This window comes from Erpetoichthys calabaricus, chromosome 10, assembly GCF_900747795.2.
Source record: "Erpetoichthys calabaricus chromosome 10, fErpCal1.3, whole genome shotgun sequence".
In the NCBI taxonomy this organism is placed as follows: domain Eukaryota; kingdom Metazoa; phylum Chordata; class Cladistia; order Polypteriformes; family Polypteridae; genus Erpetoichthys; species Erpetoichthys calabaricus.
In genome coordinates, this window is record NC_041403.2 from 10292315 (window position 1) to 10309410 (window position 17096).

The following is a 17096-nucleotide window of genomic DNA, read 5'->3' on the forward strand; positions in this document are numbered from 1 at the left end:
CAGGTCTTTTTGCTTGATAAGAGAAACTGTAGAGGATTAAAGTAAATGTCAGCACTCACTCTGAGGTGGGCTTCCACGAGTCTCAGAAATGACTTCATAGCAACAGAGGTTAGGCTGATGGGCCTTCCATCATTTAGACCAGCAATATGAGACTTTTTGAGAACAGGTATCGTTTATAGTAGACATTATGAAACAGAAAGGGAAGATGCAGGAATCTAAAGACTCATCTTGTCGATTCAGTTCTAGTCAGTCCAAGGTTAACTTTATCATTCGAAGCCACACACAGCAGCACAGAGCAGAAAGAAACTGTGTCACCCCACCCAATTGCGTGAAGGAAAAGAAAAACGAGAATAAAATAAGAATAAACGGCATAGGATCAGCAACATGCATCCACACTTCTGTACGAACTCCCTACAATGCAACATAATCCACCATAGCGATCAAACTGAATAGACAAAACCACCAATAAGTCATAGAGCGCACTGTGTTGACATTATTTAAGAGTCTGGCGGCTTGTGGGATGAAACTTACATGAAGTCTGAAACTCCATTTCAGTCTTAAAAGCGAAACTTCATCAGAGCTTTCTCAGCTCACAACTTGGCGCAGTGAAATTAAAACCTTGGATGGAGCAGAACTATGGAGTAAGATCGCTGTCAAAAACAACTAGTAATAATTTAAGTCAAATTTACATTTCACACGTGTCAATTATGGCGGCACTTCTGAAAATTATGTTTGCTTCTGAAAATTTCGAGTACAATTCTCAAGCATCACTGGACGTCACTGGACACACGAGGCATTCTTGATCTAAGTAGAAACAATCGAGTTTTGTTATTTTGACAGCAATGCAACGCCATACCATCTTTCCACCTTTGTGGCACATGTGTAGTAACACAAAATAACAAAACTCAATAGAAACTTTTTAAAAGTAAGTGTAATTTTCAGAAGTAAGCAGAAGTTTCAGAAGTGCAAGCAAAATTTTTAGAAGCACAAGCGTAAATTTCAGAAGTATAAGCATAATTGTCAGAAGCATAAGCGTGATTTTTTGAAGCGCAAGCGTAATTTTTTGAAGCATACACGTAATTTTCAGAAGTGCAAGCGGAATTTTCAGAAGCATACGTGTAATTTTCAGAAGCGCAAGCGTAATTGTCAGAAGCATGCGTGTGATTTTCAGAAGCATAAGTGTAATTTTCAGAAGCGCAAGTATTATTTTTAGAAGTGCAAGTGTAATTTTCAGAAGCACAAGTGTAATATTCAGAAGCGCAAGCGAAATTTTTAGAAGTGTAAGCATAAATTTCAGAAGCGCAAGCTATATTGTCAGAAGCATACACATAATTTTCAGAAGTGCAAGCGCAATTTTCTGAAGCATACGCGTAATTTTCAGAAGTGCAAGCAAAATTTTCAGAAGAATACGTGTAATTTTCAGAAGTATAAGCATAATTGTCAGAAGCATAAGTGTGATTTTTAGAAGCGCAAGCGTAATTTTTAGTAGCATACGCGTAATTTTCAGAAGCGCAAGCGTAATTTTCAGAAATGCAAGCAAAACTTTCAGAAGCATACGCATGATTTTCAGAAGCATACGCGTAATTTTTAGAAGCGCAAATGTAATTTTCAGAAGCGCAAATGTAATTTTCAGAAGCGCAAACGTAATTGTCAGAAGCATGCGTGTGATTTTCAGAAGCATAAGTGTAATTTTCAGAAGCGCAAGTATTATTTTTAGAAGTGCAAGTGTAATTTCAGAAGCATAAGCATAATTTTCAGATGTGCAAGCGTAATTCAGAAGTAAGTGTAATTTTCAGAAGCGCAAGCGTAATTGTCAGAAGCATGCGTGTGATTTTCAGAAGCATAAGCGTAATTTTCAGAAGCGCAAGTATTATTTTTAGAAGTGCAAGTGTAATTTTCAGAAGCACAAGTGTAATATTCAGAAGCGCAAGCGAAATTTTTAGAAGTGTAAGCATAAATTTCAGAAGCGCAAGCTATATTGTCAGAAGCATACACGTAATTTTCAGAAGTGCAAGCATAATTTTTTGAAGCATACATGTAATTTTCAGAAGTGCAAGCGCAATTATCTGAAGCATACGCGGAATTTTCAGAAGTGCAAGCAAAATTTTCAGAAGAATACGTGTAATTTTCAGAAGTATAAGCATAATTGTCAGAAGCATAAGTGTGATTTTTAGAAGCGCAAGCGTAATTTTTAGTAGCATACGCGTAATTTTCAGAAATGCAAGCAAAACTTTCAGAAGCATACGCATGATTTTCAGAAGCATACGCATAATTTTTAGAAGCGCAAATGTAATTTTCAGAAGCGCAAGCATAATTGTCAGAAGCATGCGTGTGATTTTCAGAAGCATAAGTGTAATTTTCAGAAGCGCAAGTATTATTTTTAGAAGTGCAAGTGTAATTTCAGAAGCATAAGCATAATTTTCAGATGTGCAAGCGTAATTCAGAAGTAAGTGTAATTTTCAGAAGCGCAAGCGTAATTGTCAGAAGCATGCGTGTGATTTTCAGAAGCATAAGCGTAATTTTCAGAAGCGCAAGTATTATTTTTAGAAGTGCAAGTGTAATTTTCAGAAGCACAAGTGTAATATTCAGAAGCGCAAGCGAAATTTTTAGAAGTGTAAGCATAAATTTCAGAAGCGCAAGCTATATTGTCAGAAGCATACACGTAATTTTCAGAAGTGCAAGCGTAATTTTTTGAAGCATACATGTAATTTTCAGAAGTGCAAGCGCAATTTTCTGAAGCATACGCATAATTTTCAAAAGTGCAAGCAAAATTTTCAGAAGAATACGTGTAATTTTCAGAAGTATAAGCATAATTGTCAGAAGCATAAGTGTGATTTTTAGAAGCGCAAGCGTAATTTTTAGTAGCATACGCGTAATTTTCAGAAGCGCAAGCGTAATTTTCAGAAATGCAAGCAAAACTTTCAGAAGCATACGCATGATTTTCAGAAGCATACGCATAATTTTTAGAAGCGCAAATGTAATTTTCAGAAGCGCAAATGTAATTTTCAGAAGCGCAAGCGTAATTGTCAGAAGCATGCGTGTGATTTTCAGAAGCATAAGTGTAATTTTCAGAAGCGCAAGTATTATTTTTAGAAGTGCAAGTGTAATTTCAGAAGCATAAGCATAATTTTCAGATGTGCAAGCGTAATTCAGAAGTAAGTGTAATTTTCAGAAGCGCAAGCGTACTTTTCAGAAGTAAGCGTAATTTTCAGGAGTAAGCATAACTTTCAGAAGCACAAGTGTAATTTTCAGAAGTAAGTGTAGTTTTTTAGAAGCACAAGCATAATTTTCACATGTGAAGTGTATATTTGACTTGTCAGTCACACTTGGCGATGATCTTGTCAGACCTTAATCTAACTCAGAGACTCCTGGTGTCACTTTTGGTTCCTCCCTTTCTTACTCCACCCACATAAACCGCATTAAGAAACTTTCTGACTTCCCCCTCCATCACGTATCCCATGTCCGCTCATTCCTTTCTTTTTCTGATACTGACACACTTGTCTATCCCATCCTGTATCGATTATTGTAACTCCTTACTGGCAGGAGCCCCTTCTAATCTTATAGTGCAGCTTCAGCTGATTCAAAACTCTACTGCAAGAGACCTGACACGGACCAGCAACATGAGCACATCACAGCCATCCTGCTGTTGGACCTGCACTGACTCCCTGTGTCTTACAGGATCGTGGCCCACCACTGAACTATATCAGTAACCCCCTCCATCGCTCTGCTCCTGTTTGCACATTATGGTGCTCTGTTTCTGGCCACCTTGTTGTGCCCCACACTAACCTGCACTCAAGGGGTGACAGGGTGCCCAGACTTTAGAATGACTCTCCCAAAATTAATGACATCAGCTGACTCCATTCATTCTTTTAAAAAACAACTTCAAACTCAGCTGTTCAGGAAGGCATCTAACTTAACCTAACATTCTGCTTCCTCTTTCAGTCTTCTTCTCTGTCCACATGCTCAGGAGAATGTGTGTGTTATATCATCAATGATGTGATTTATTCTGGCTGTTCTTTTAGTATTGAATTTAGTATTTTACGCTGGTTTATTCTTTCTTTTATTCTATTTAAAGCTTTTGTATATCCTGTCTTTATTTTTTTATTGTTCTATGCACAAACTCAGTCAGTCAGTCATTATCCAACCTGCTATATCCTAACACAGGGTCACAGAGGTCTGCTGGAGCCAATCCCAGCCAACACAGGGTGCAAGGCAGGAACAAATCCCCGGGCAGGGCACACACACACCCACACCCACACACCAATCACTGTCCCAACTGTCCAATTTGAGGTGACCCTCTAATGTCCTCATTTCTAATCCTGTCCATCCTCATCACGCCCTGTGCAAAACTTAGCATCTTTAACTCTGCCACCTCCAGCTCTGTCTCCTGCTTTCTGGTCAGTGCCACCGTCTCCAGCCCATATAACAAAGCTGGTCTCACTACCGTCCTGTAGACCTTCCCTTTCACTCTTGCTGATATCCGTCTGTCACAAATCACTCCTGACACTCTTCTCCACCCATTCCACCCTGCCTGCACTCTCTTTGGTTAAAGTGGCTCCCCACCCACTACATAAAGTGCTTTGAGTAGTGAGAACAGTGCTAAATAAATCCATCCATCCATCCATTTTCCAACCCGCTGAATCCGAACACAGGGTCACAGAGGTCTGCTGGAGTCAATCCCAGCCAACACTGGGTGCAAGGCAGGAACAAATGCCCGGGCAGGGCGCCAGCCCACCGCAGGGCACACGCACACACATACCTACACACCAGGGACAATTTAGGATCACCAATCCACCTAACCTGCATGTCTTTGGACTGTGGGAGGACACTGGAGCACCCGGAGGAAACCCACGCAGACACGGGGAGAACATGCAAACTCCACGCAGGGAGGGCCCGGGAAGCGAACCCAGGTCTCCTAACTGCGACGCAGCAGCGCTACCACTGCGCCACCGTATGCACAAACTACTTGTATCATTTTCTTTTAAGCTCCTTGAGTATGGGAAAGACACTATATAAATAAAATGTATTATTAACTTCACCCCCAAATATAGTGCCCTCCATGTTGTTTCGGACAAAGGATTTTATTTTTCTTGATTTGCCCCTCTGCTCCACAGTTTAAAATGACAAACAATTCAGCCATTGTGATTAAACACCATCCAACCTTTGCTCCTTCGGGACAAGCTGACAGAGATGGGAGTAGATGCATACCTGGTGGCATGAATCATGGACTATCTTACAGACAGACCTCTGCAGGTCTGACATTGGTGGTCAGCAGCACAGGAGCACCACAGGGGACTGTACTTTCTCCGGTCCTGTTCAGCCTATATACATCGGACTTCCAATACAACTCGGAGTCCTGCCACGTGCAAAAGTTCACTGACGACACTGCTATCATGGGCTGCATCAGGAGTGGGCAGGAGGAGGATTATAGGAACCTCATTAAGGACTTTGTTAATAGGTGTGACTCAAACCACCTACAACTGAACACCAGCAAAACCAAGGAGCTGGTGGTGGATTTTAGGAGGCCCAGGCCCCTCATGGACCCTGTGATCATCAGAGGTGACTGTGTGCAGAGGGTACAGACCTATAAATACCTGGGAGTGCAGCTGGATGATAAATTGGACTGGACTGCCAACACTGATGCCCTGTGCAAGAGAGGACAGAGCCGACTATACTTCCTTAGCAGGCTGGCGTCCTTCAACATCTGCAATATGATGCTGTAGATGTTCTATCAGACGGTTGTGGCGAGCTCCCTCTTCTACGCGGTGGTGTGCTGGGGAGGCAGAATAAAGAAGAGGGACGCCTCACGCCTGGACAAACTGGTGAGGAAGGCAGGCTCTATTGTAGGCACAGAGCTGAACAGTTTGACATCTGTGGCAGAGCGATGGGCGCTGAGCAGACTCCTGTCAATCATGGAGAATCCACTGCATCCACTGAACAGGATCATCTCCAGACAGAGGATCAGCTTCAGTGACAGACTGCTGTCACCGTCCTGCTCCACTGACAGACTGAGGAGATCGTTCCTCCCCCAAACTATGAGACTCTTTAATTCCACCTGGGGGGGTAAACGTTAACATTATAAAAAGTTACTGTCTGTATACCTGCATTGTTATCACTCTTTAATTTAATATTGTTTCCTTATCAGTAAGCTACTGCTTGTATGGGATTAATAAAGTATCTATCTATCTATCTATCTATCTATCTATCTATCTATCTATCTATCTATCTATCTATCTATTATATAGTGCCTTTCATATCTATCTATCTATCTATCTATCTATCTATCTATCTATCTATCTATCTATCTATCTATCTATCTATCTAAAGTACACATTGCAGATTTTCATTTTGAGGGGATTTGCAGACATTTTTTCTACACGGTCCCCCCATTTCAGGGCAGCAAATCTAACACCTCTAGACGCTGTCCTCCTATAGCCTCTGATGAGTGTCTGATTCTGGATGGAGGTATTGTTGACCATTCTTCATACAAAATCTCTCCAGTTCAGTTCAATTTGATGGACAGCCTGCTTCAAATCATCCCATAGATTTTCGATGATATTCAAGTCAGGGGACTGTGATGGCCATTCCAGAACATTGTACTTCTCCCTCTGCATGAATGCCTTTGTAGATTTCCAACTGTGTTTTGGGTCATTGTCTTGTTGAAATATCCAACCCCTGCGTAACTTCAACTTTATAACTGATGCTTGAACATTATCCTGAAGAATTTGTTGATATTGGGATAAATTCATCTGACCCTCGACTTTAACAAGGGCCCCAGTCCCTGAACTGGCCACACAGCCCCACAGCATGATGGAACCTCCACCAAATTTGACAGTAGGCAGCAGGTGTTTTTCTTGGAATGCGGTGTTCTTCTTCCGCCATGCAAAGCACTTTTTGTTCTGACCAAATAACTCAATATTTGTCTCATCAGTCCAAAGCACTTTGTTCCAAAATGAATCTGGCTTCTCTAAATGAGCACTTGCATACAACAAGCGACTCTGTTTGTGGCGTGAGTGCAGAAAGGGCTTCTTTCTCATCACCCTGCTATACAGATGTTCTTTGTGCAAATTGCGCTGAATTGTAGAACGATGTACAGATACACCATCTGCAGCAAGATGTTCTTGCAGGTCTTTGGAGGTGATCTGTGGGTTGTCTGTCACCATTCTCACAATCCTGCTCATATGCCGCTCCTGTATTTTTCTTGGCCTGCCAGACCTGCTGGGTTTAACAGCAACTGTGCCTGTGGCCTTCCATTTCCTGACAACATTCCTTACAGTTGAAACTGACAGTTTAAACCTCTGAGATGGCTTTTTGTAGCCTTCTCCTAAACCAGGAGACTCAATAATCTTTGTTTTCAGATCTTTGGAGAGTTGCTTTGAGGATCCCATGCTGTCACTCTTCAGAGGAGAGTCAAAGGGAAGGAAGCACAACTTGCAATTGACCACCTTAAATATCTTTATAGCTCATGATTGGACACACCTGTCTATAAAGTTCAAGGCTTAACGAGCTCATCCAACCAATCAGCATTGAGCAGTGACAGGCATTCAAATTAGCACAATGACAAGGGGACCCACATTTTTGCACAGCCAGTTTTTCACATTTGATTTAATTTCATACAACTAAATACTGTGTCACTAAAAATCTTTGTTCAGAAAACACCGCAGTACTCAGATGTTCATAGGAAATGAAAGACAGACCACTGTTATCTTTATTGTTGAAAGGAGAGTCAATTATGATGCAGGCTGAGATGGGGTCCCAAACGTTTTCATATGACTGTATACTTCCACCCTGTGGATAAGTGAGGAATTACCACCACCAATGCCTTGAAGGTGTCCCCAAGGCGCACATGGGTGACAGTGGATAGGATTGGTGAGTTTTGTTGGGCTGAATTGCCTGCTGTCCGCAAAACATTTCTAATGTTCTAAGTTAGACACATGGTGTGTCTATGGTCACAAATCACCAAAACAGTAACTAAAATGCCTTAAATCCCATAAACTTACCACTCTGTGGTCAGATCCACTACGTCACTTCAGCACTTTCTCCCCCCTTCCATTCTTTAGCCCTATAACCTCAGGCAATTAGACGGAGTTAAAAAACAGACAGGAGAAGGAGCTTCACTTGTAACCATGTATTATAGGTGAACCGTTTTATTCTAACTAGTACCATACAAGCAAATAGAATGTGACCTTTGAGGTGGATTGCCGGTTTCCCATTCCGGCCCTCACCCCCAGACCGCCAGGAGGAGCTCTCCCGACAGCATGATCGTGCCCCGAGTTCCAGCAGGGCCTCATGGACTATGTAGTGTTTATACACAGCCCTGCTGTATACCTTGGGGGCCACCAGGCGTCGCTGTAGGGGGGTTGTAGGCTCTTATGTGCCCTATAACCCTGGAGTATGTCACGGTCACGTGACAGGAAGGAACGACGTGCTCCCGGGTTGAAGAAAAGGACTGTTTACCCTGACCCGGAAGGGATAAGGAACTGTGGACTGATTGGACAGGAACACCTCCAGGTCAGGGTGTATAAAAGGATTGTGGGTAAGCCCAGACAGTGAGCTGAGCTGGGAGGTAGGAGGGCGAAGTGTCTGGGCGAGGAGGAAAGAATTGTATTGGTGATTATTGTTTATGAATAGTTTGGAGTTAAGGGTACTTTGTGCACTGTACTATAAGAAAATAAATAGTTATTGTGCTTTTACCTCGTGTCTGGAGTGGTACCTGAGAGTTCAAGAGGTGGACAAAAGCCTCTACTGCGACACCTTGTAAAACAAAACCTTAATGTGTAATTTCAGGTGGTGCAATAACTTATAGTCACATTCGATTCTTCCTGATCAGGTCTGCTTTCGTCATGAAGTAACATGGCAATGAGAGCACAGGCCTTTACAAGCCTTTCTCTTTATTGTCCCTGACAAACACACACACCTTCCTTCACCAATGGAATACCTCAGGCAGTGACAGCCACCTCAGTCTATTCTTTCAACCAAGAATGGAAATGCAAGCCATCGATAAGCAATAAAACTCACCCTCTCTGACACAAGTGGCCAGCACTTCCCTCATAAAAAAACAGCATTCCTAAAGCATTGGGGGTAGAGAAAAAGAAAACTGTTTTTTCCATTTTTGTTTCTCTTGAAATATTGTTGCAAATGAAATGCTAATTTAACAAATAAAGAGAAACAAAATATTTATTAACTTACAGTATATTATATCACTCCACCACAATCAGTCAGTCTCTCTTGCTCCTTCTAGGAATAAAAATGGCCGCACCACTTTCCGTTTGCACCTAAGAGCAGTGATCCACTTTTTATGGGCTGAAGGCGTACCAGAGGTTGTAATCCATAGAAGACTTTCAGTACACTATGGAAACAGTGTCTTGCCGTGGTGGAGTGTTTACTAAAGGAGTGAGAAGTTTGCAGTGTTAAGCACAAGGAAGGCGTGGAACGTTCACCACCGCCAACAACAACATTCAGCAGGTCTCTACTATGATCCTGATAAACCGATGAAGATTTCAACCCCTGGTACATGTTCAGCCTATAAAAAGTGGATCGTCACTCATTCTTCTTCTTTGGTACAAATGGAGATTGGAGCGGAAATCTGTACCGCTAACCCAAGCAAAAAATATGATAATTATTGACTTGCCCTCGTAGATACATTCTCGATGTCTAATAAAGCTGCCTTTTTCTCATTCATTATTCAGCTCCGTCGCGCCCATGGCATCTGCGTGGTGCCTTTGGTGCTAAATTTTCAACTGGCTCTTTAGTATCTCAAACAAACTCCTCCAGACAGATACAGGATACAAGTTCTGCGCACATGTTTTTATTTATTTATTTTTTTCCTCGTGGAAAACGCTTTTTTCCATTTCCCACCTGTACAGCCCAGTTAAAACACAGACACAGTACACACTTTTCTTCTTCTTTCTCTCTTTCTCTTCGTCTCAATTCATCTCCACTCCTCCTGGAAGGCTTCATCCTCCACCTCCTCCCGACTTGGGCTCCCGGAGTAGTGCAGCAGGCTCCTTTTATAGGACACCCGGAAGTGTTCCAAGTGTGTCCAGTGGCCTTTTTCTAGCAACACTTCCATGTGGGGAAGAAGTGCTGCAACAAAGGGCTCAGCAGTACCTGCAGCACCCCCTGGCAATGCCCACGGAACCCAAAAGGGCTGTGCGAAACTCCAACTCCCATGGAGCCCTGAGAGAGTCAGAGGCATTGCTGCAATCCAAGGGGGCTACCACCTAGCGTTCCGGGGGAGGTAATGCCCTGAGTAAATTCTCTCCCCCAGTCCTTCCACGGTAGAGGTATCATCCAGCCCTGGACATCCACCACATTCTACTAATTTGTAATCTATTTAGAGTTCCTCTTGCATTGTTGGTACATTCTGACACAGCATCAAATGTTCTCCACTAATGTCATCTTTGTCCTGTTTTTGGTCTCCAATAGGAAATAAAATACTTCCAGTTTCCTGGAGAGCTCCTGATGAGGATGTTAAAGATGCTGATCCTTCCTCTGGTGGTTTCCAGGTAGGTTTATGTTTCATAAAGTTCATTCATAGGCCACGATGAACCCAACAGTGTTGATAGGCAGGAAGTCATGTCCACAGTCCAACAACGGTGGAACTGTCACACTATGTGAGGTTGCAGGGCACACTGATGTGACCAAGAGAGACTGAAACCTCAGAATGCGAGGACTGTAGAACTTAGGAGGACTTTTCATTGTATGTTGGAGGACAGAGCCATGGGGTCTCTCGCTTAGCTGCTGGGTCACAGGGACGGGGAGGCACTCATAGTGTCTTTGGTGTGGCTTATCATTTGCGTGGACTGCCCACATGAAGGTGTGGCAGTTGGGTCATAGATGTCGCTTCTCTTTGTATCCTTTTGTTTCCAACTTTCTGGTATGACTTGCCGTTTTTATGGCAGCATCATCTTTGGATGGCTTGTTGTTTGTTATCAATTATGTGTCCTCAATGACTTAATGGCATGGTGTCTTTGCACAGTGTCATTAGACTACACTGTCATTAGTTGGAGGGTGGCACAGTGCCTCGCAGTGAGGAGGGAGACCTGGGTTTGCATCCCTGGTGCTCCCGGTATGAAGTTTGCATGTTCACCCCATGTTCATATGTGTATCCTCTGGGTCAATCAGTTTCCTCTCACAGTCCAAAAACAAGCAAGCAAGTAGGTTGCTGTTGGTCCGTGTGTGTTTGTGAGTGTGTTTGCTCTGTGTGGAGCTTGCACCTTGTGCAGGGGTTGTTCTGGCTTTGCATTCAGTGATTGCTAGGATGGGCTCCAACTGTCCCGCAACTCTACTTCAGATATGTTGGATTAGAAAATGGATGGATGTTATTGGTTTGCTAACAGGATTGTCCTCATGATAACTCCTTGTTGGGGCTCTCGATCGTATCGCTATTATGTTAATGATTTATGTTTTAAGTTTATATAGTATGGATTATGCTTATTTATGTATCTGTGCATTCAGTTATGTGCCCCGTCTCCTTTATGTAGATGATCAGGGAATAGATGTCATGAATTAACGCTGGTTTATGTATTTTGTTTTATCTGTGTTGTTTTTTTATTATTATTTTCATGTCTTCAGAGCTTCTTTGCAGCCTTTGTCGATTTTCATAAACATCAGAGCGGCCCTGTGGAACATCTGGAGACTTCTTGGGATCCCCCTGAAGCTGCTGGATGTCACGGCCGGCCTGTACACTGGTACTGTGAGTGCAGAGTGGAGGCAGAACCTCTGTGTTTTTCCCAGTTGATTCTGGGGTTCATCAGCAGTGTGTTCTGCTCCTACTCTGTTCTGTGCTTGTATGGACTTGGTGTTGGTTAAGGGGCATGGAGCTGTGGGGTATCTGCTGGTGAAGAGAGATTCACTGATCTTGACTTTGCTCAGAATGCTGTAATCTTTGCGGTGTCAATGGAGGTTCTGATCGGGGATCTTGAGAGGCTGAGCGAGGAGTCTCAGTTTCTGAGCTTCCGAGTATCCTGATAAAAACCAAGAACCAGGCCTTTAATGAGCTCTTGGGCACGGCCATCAGCAGTGCGTCTGTCTTCAGAGAGAGTGTCAACCTCATTGAGAGGTTTACTTACCTCAGCAGTGACATTCATGTCTCTGGTGACTCTTCCTATGAAGTCAGTAGACAGACTGGGAGAGCATGGGGGGTCATGAGGTTACCGGAAAGAGGTGTGTGGCACTCCCAATATCTCTGCAAAATGACGAAGGTCCAAGTCTTTAGAGTCCTGGAGCTTCCTGTCATGCTATACGGTTGCGAGACATCGACACTATCCAGTGACCTGAGACGAAAACTGGACTCCTTCATGTGTGTCTCTTCAGAGAATCCTTGGGTCCCACTTGTCTGACTTTGTGTTGCTCACGGAGTCCTGAATAAGGCACATTACCTGTATTGTGATGGAGCATCAGTTACGGCACTACGGACATGTGGTGCAATTCCCTGAAGGTGATCCAGCTCACAGGACTTTCATTGTTAAGGACCCGAGTGGCTGGACCAGGTCAAGAGGACGCCCACATAACACCTGGCTGTGGCAGATAAAGGGTGGCAATGGACCACATGTCTGCCTGGGGGATGCCAACCAGAATCCTGAGCTGTTTCATTATGTGGTGGGTGCAGCAACGTGCTGTACCAATGCTGCTTTGTTGGCTTTATTTTTGTGGTTCTTTTCCATTTTTCTGCTTTTGTCCTTTTTCTCTTTCACGTCTCTCTCCTGTTTTGCCCTTTCAATCCTTTGTCAGTTCGTCGGTGTTATGCTATTTCTGTTGGTTTCTATGATAATTGTGTAATGGTGTCCTTTAACTTTAAACATTCTACTGTTCTTTGTGGGTGGAGCCCCAGGAAGTGGGCCTCACCCTCTGACATCATCGCTCTTGAGCCCTCCCCCAGGCTATATAAGTCTGCTGAGAAGGCTCAGAAGTCAGAGGTCATTTGTTTATATGAGTTTTGTTTTATTTGTTGACTTACTGGTTTTTTTCTTTTGCTTTCTTATTGGACTCTTCTTCTGGTTTGTGTATTGGATTTGTTTGCTGTGGATTGTCTTTTTAGGAAAATCCTTTCTTGCTTTCTTTTTTGGACTCTGTTAGCATTTTTCCCTTATTTTTTTTTTTGTTTTGTTAATAAATCCTTAATTCAAAAAGATTCTTTGTTTGCCCTTTTTAATACAAGCTGAGGGTTTACAAGTCATCCTTCCACTTGTGAGGCTTATGTTAATTATTTGGAACATTTATATTCTGGTTTGAGGCATATCCCTTTTTTGGCAAGCCAGTGGAGCTTGGATTGAGCCCAGTGGGGTGAGGCCTGGATTGGCCAGTAAAGCCCTTTAGGGGGTCTCATACCTCTTTCACCATTTGGACAACACCACGTCATAACAGCAGGAACACCATGATGTATCTGTTATAATGAGTTATTTTCTTTTATTTTTCCTGTCTTTTCTATGGTTGATGGGTACATGTTTTACATGGATCATGGGGTTGTGTGCCATGAGAAATCGGAACTTCACAGAGGTTGAAAAATTAAAGTTTTAACTCGCCTTATCAAAACACCATTTTGTTTATTAGTCGCCGACTTATGAGTTGAGTTAGTGTTGGCTGTTGCCATAGCGATCCATCCCAGCAGCCCCCTGGGGTGCACAAGGCATGACTTCCTTTGGACTCAGTGATTGACTCAAAGGTTTCCTAACCACCTGTTATTAGGATTCTCTGTTTTCTCCAGCTGACTTGTTGGTTTTTCTAATAGACTTTTTCTTCTAGCTTCAGACTTTGATTTGTTTGGGTTAGGGTTCTAATTTCTTTTGATGATTGGTCGACTGTCTTTTTAGTATTGACCTCTGCCTATCTTTGACCACATCTTTTCTGAGTCTTGCCTTGACTCAGTATAGTATCAATTAGAGGAACACCAACAGCCTATATATGCGAGGAAGAGGGTCCAATCCGCCAGATTGACATTAAGTGTTATTGGAGAACCATTACATTATAAACTAGGGACGTCCCAAATACAAAATCTCAAAAATATTCTAACAATGCCCCTAGAGGGGGAAAAAACATCAAATCTCAGCTAGTTTCAAAGAGGGCAACAAATAATCTCTATTATAAAAGAAAATCTTGAGACGAGACAAGACTATTGCCAAGAGATTTTCTCAAGACCCGCTCTCTCACCTCTCATTCGTGTGAATGCTTTTGTCATCACAGTTCCTGCGCTCTCATCTCTTATACATTTTAACATTTTCCTCACTTTAAGTTCCCAATAATAGAAGACTTATTATGTCCAAATCTTATTGAAGAATTTCATTCTGAAGGGTTATCAACAGAGGAAATGAGTACGCGGGCAATCCTAGCAACGAGAAACAATGAACTCAAACAAATTAATGCAAAAATTGTCGATCGGTTACACAGCAAATTGGTTAAATGCGTGTCAATAGACTATGCTGAAACAGTTGGTGGTGATGGTGCAGAAGATGTAAACATCAACTTATAATATCACGAAGAATATCTACAACCGTTAACACCGTCTGGTCTTCCACCGCATGAACTACTGTTGAAAGAAGAGTGTATATATATATATATATATATATAATGATATTGCATAATTTATGTCTGAGTGATGGGCTATGCAATAGGACAAGATTAGCTGTATTCAAAATTGGTCGATCAATTCTGGCATGTAAAATTTTAACAGGCAACAAGAAAGGTAATGTAGAACATCTTCAGGGGATAACCTTAGACAGCAAAGGAGATCTTGACATGTCATTCGTATTAAAACGTTTACAGTTTCCAGTTAGAATAGCTTTTGCTATGACAATTAACAAATCACAGAGACAAACATTTGAAAAAGTCGATTTATTTCTTATAGAGAAAGAAACGATATTCACTCACGGGCAGTTATATGTTCGGTTGTCGCGATGTAAGGCCAAACACGGAATCAAAATTCAAAGTGATATTGAAGAAAAGTAAATTCCAAATATTGTTTTTACTGAAGTTTTACAATAAAAGTGTAAGTGTAAAAAGTATTTGCGTGTTAATTTGAAAGACAAACAGAACGAAAATGCATAACTCAACGAATACCTCTAACGCAACATGAAACATAATTTTCTTTCAATTTATTACGTTTTACTATTTTTTATTATGGTTAATTACTCGCTGTAATGTAAAATAGTTAGTTCTATTATGCATATGTAACAATTCCCATAAAAATAACAATCTGTTTAAATTGTACATCCACTTCCCCATACGCGAGCGGCAGACCCGCAAATGTGGCTAGCACGTAGCACCCACTCGGGGGTTGGCGAGTGAAGCAAGCAGGGGTCTAGGCCCCCTAGTCTTTATAAATAAAAAGATTTGTTAAATGATAAAATCCTCAGAGGAGCAGCGAAGGCAATACCCAAAAGCAAAGTCCCAATACCCACTGCAAAAAGAATGGTCAACAGACAGAGAAAAAAATCCAGGAATCCCAAAAATAATCAACAGAGCACAAGAGAACTCACTGCACACCTAATGCATTTAATGAACCGCAAGGGACTGTGGGTTTTACTCAGCCGTTATAGGCCTGACAGTGATGGGCGGGCCTTGATGAACCTCCCACAAAACACAAGGAATATAGTAAAACATACTTGGATAATTAGAAACTAAATATTTAACAAAGTTAACGTAACAAATTAAAAAAAATAAACAGAAATAATGGCATTTGAACTCCAGTTAGTATTCTGCCCAAAGGCTGGAAGAGGACCAGAACCGCAGATGAAGCACAATCAAGGCCAGAAACAAGTTGAAACCAAGAAGACATTAATCGTTAATCAAAAAAGCAAAGTTAGAGAGGAAAAACTGAAAGTTCAGAAACCAGAAATCCAAGAGAGAGAAATTCGCACTGTGTTCATTTGAGTTTTTACAGGTACAAATGAATCGTCATGCTGGTATTGAAGGGGTCGCAGTTTTTATTGCAAGGCGGAACACCATCTGAAATGATGTTCCATGGCAACTAGCAGTAACCGGAATCTTAGCATGCCGGAGGCCAAATGCAAAACATACCTTGAAATAAATAATCCCTATGATCAGGAAACATTATAACAGCACAGAAATGTTCTAAATAATAAAGAAACACATATTAAATGTAACATCTCAGAACAGCCAGTAGGAGAACCCTGGCTGAAATACAACACATTGTTATTGTGAGTATGTTTGTAGATTTTCAGTTTTTTTGATTCTTTACTCTGTTTTTTGGATTTTGATATTGAACTGTTGCTGTGATCCCTCAACACAAAGATAGCAGAAAGGGGTGCAGGCCACCAAATTAATTAACAAAAGTCAGACCAGTACCCTAAAATTTGGGTTCTATCAAACAAGCCTCATCCCAGGCAGCCTAGGCCCCAAACTCAAAAGGCAGGTTATCCAAAAATAAGACAACCACTAATGCAAAACTATGAAAAACCTGCTTAGTGGGATAATCACCAAAAGATAAAGTAAGGAGAACTCAAAAAAGTATATATATATATATATATATATATATATATATATATATATAATGTGTGTGTGTGTGTGTTTTAAATGTATAAAAGAAAAAACATTGTCAAAGTATATAATTTCACTCTATATATTTAAATAAAGTTAAAGCAGTTATTATAGAATGGAATAATGCACATAAGACTATTATAAGAAGTAAACCCAATACAATCAACATATGGAAATTTAGTATTTTCCCCCAAATTTAATATCCTACATGTAATACAACAAAATATGAACACACAGCAAAACAAAACTCAAAAATAAATGTTCTATACATGCCAATGGACAATAAAAAAAAATTGTGAAGTACATATGTTGTAAATACTGTACAAAAACAACCAAAAATATACAATAGAAATATATATGCAAAAATAGTATGAACATACCACAAACAGTAGAAACAATACTCGGAAAAATAATAAATAGCGTGAGCCAACTTGAAAAAGAACTAAGAGCCCAAGTGATTTACAATGATTATCAGAAACAATATCATGAAGCCTAAATAGACATAACATAAGAAGAAGTGTCTCCAGATTCAGAACCGGCTCATGCATGACATTTGACTCGGTGTTGTCGACCGTTCTGGTGTTACTTGACCTGAGTGC

At 41.3% G+C, this 17096-nt stretch overlaps 1 protein-coding gene across 1 annotated transcript in view; it reads left to right on the top strand.

The window, feature by feature from the left end:
• Nucleotides 1-17096, top strand: part of LOC114642703 (excitatory amino acid transporter 5-like) — a 139636-nt gene that overhangs the window by 56161 nt on the left and 66379 nt on the right. Inside the window, exon 2 of the mRNA XM_051932721.1 lies at nucleotides 10429-10508. Coding sequence (XP_051788681.1) covers nucleotides 10429-10508 — 80 coding nt within the window. The remainder of the gene's footprint in view (nucleotides 1-10428; nucleotides 10509-17096) is intronic.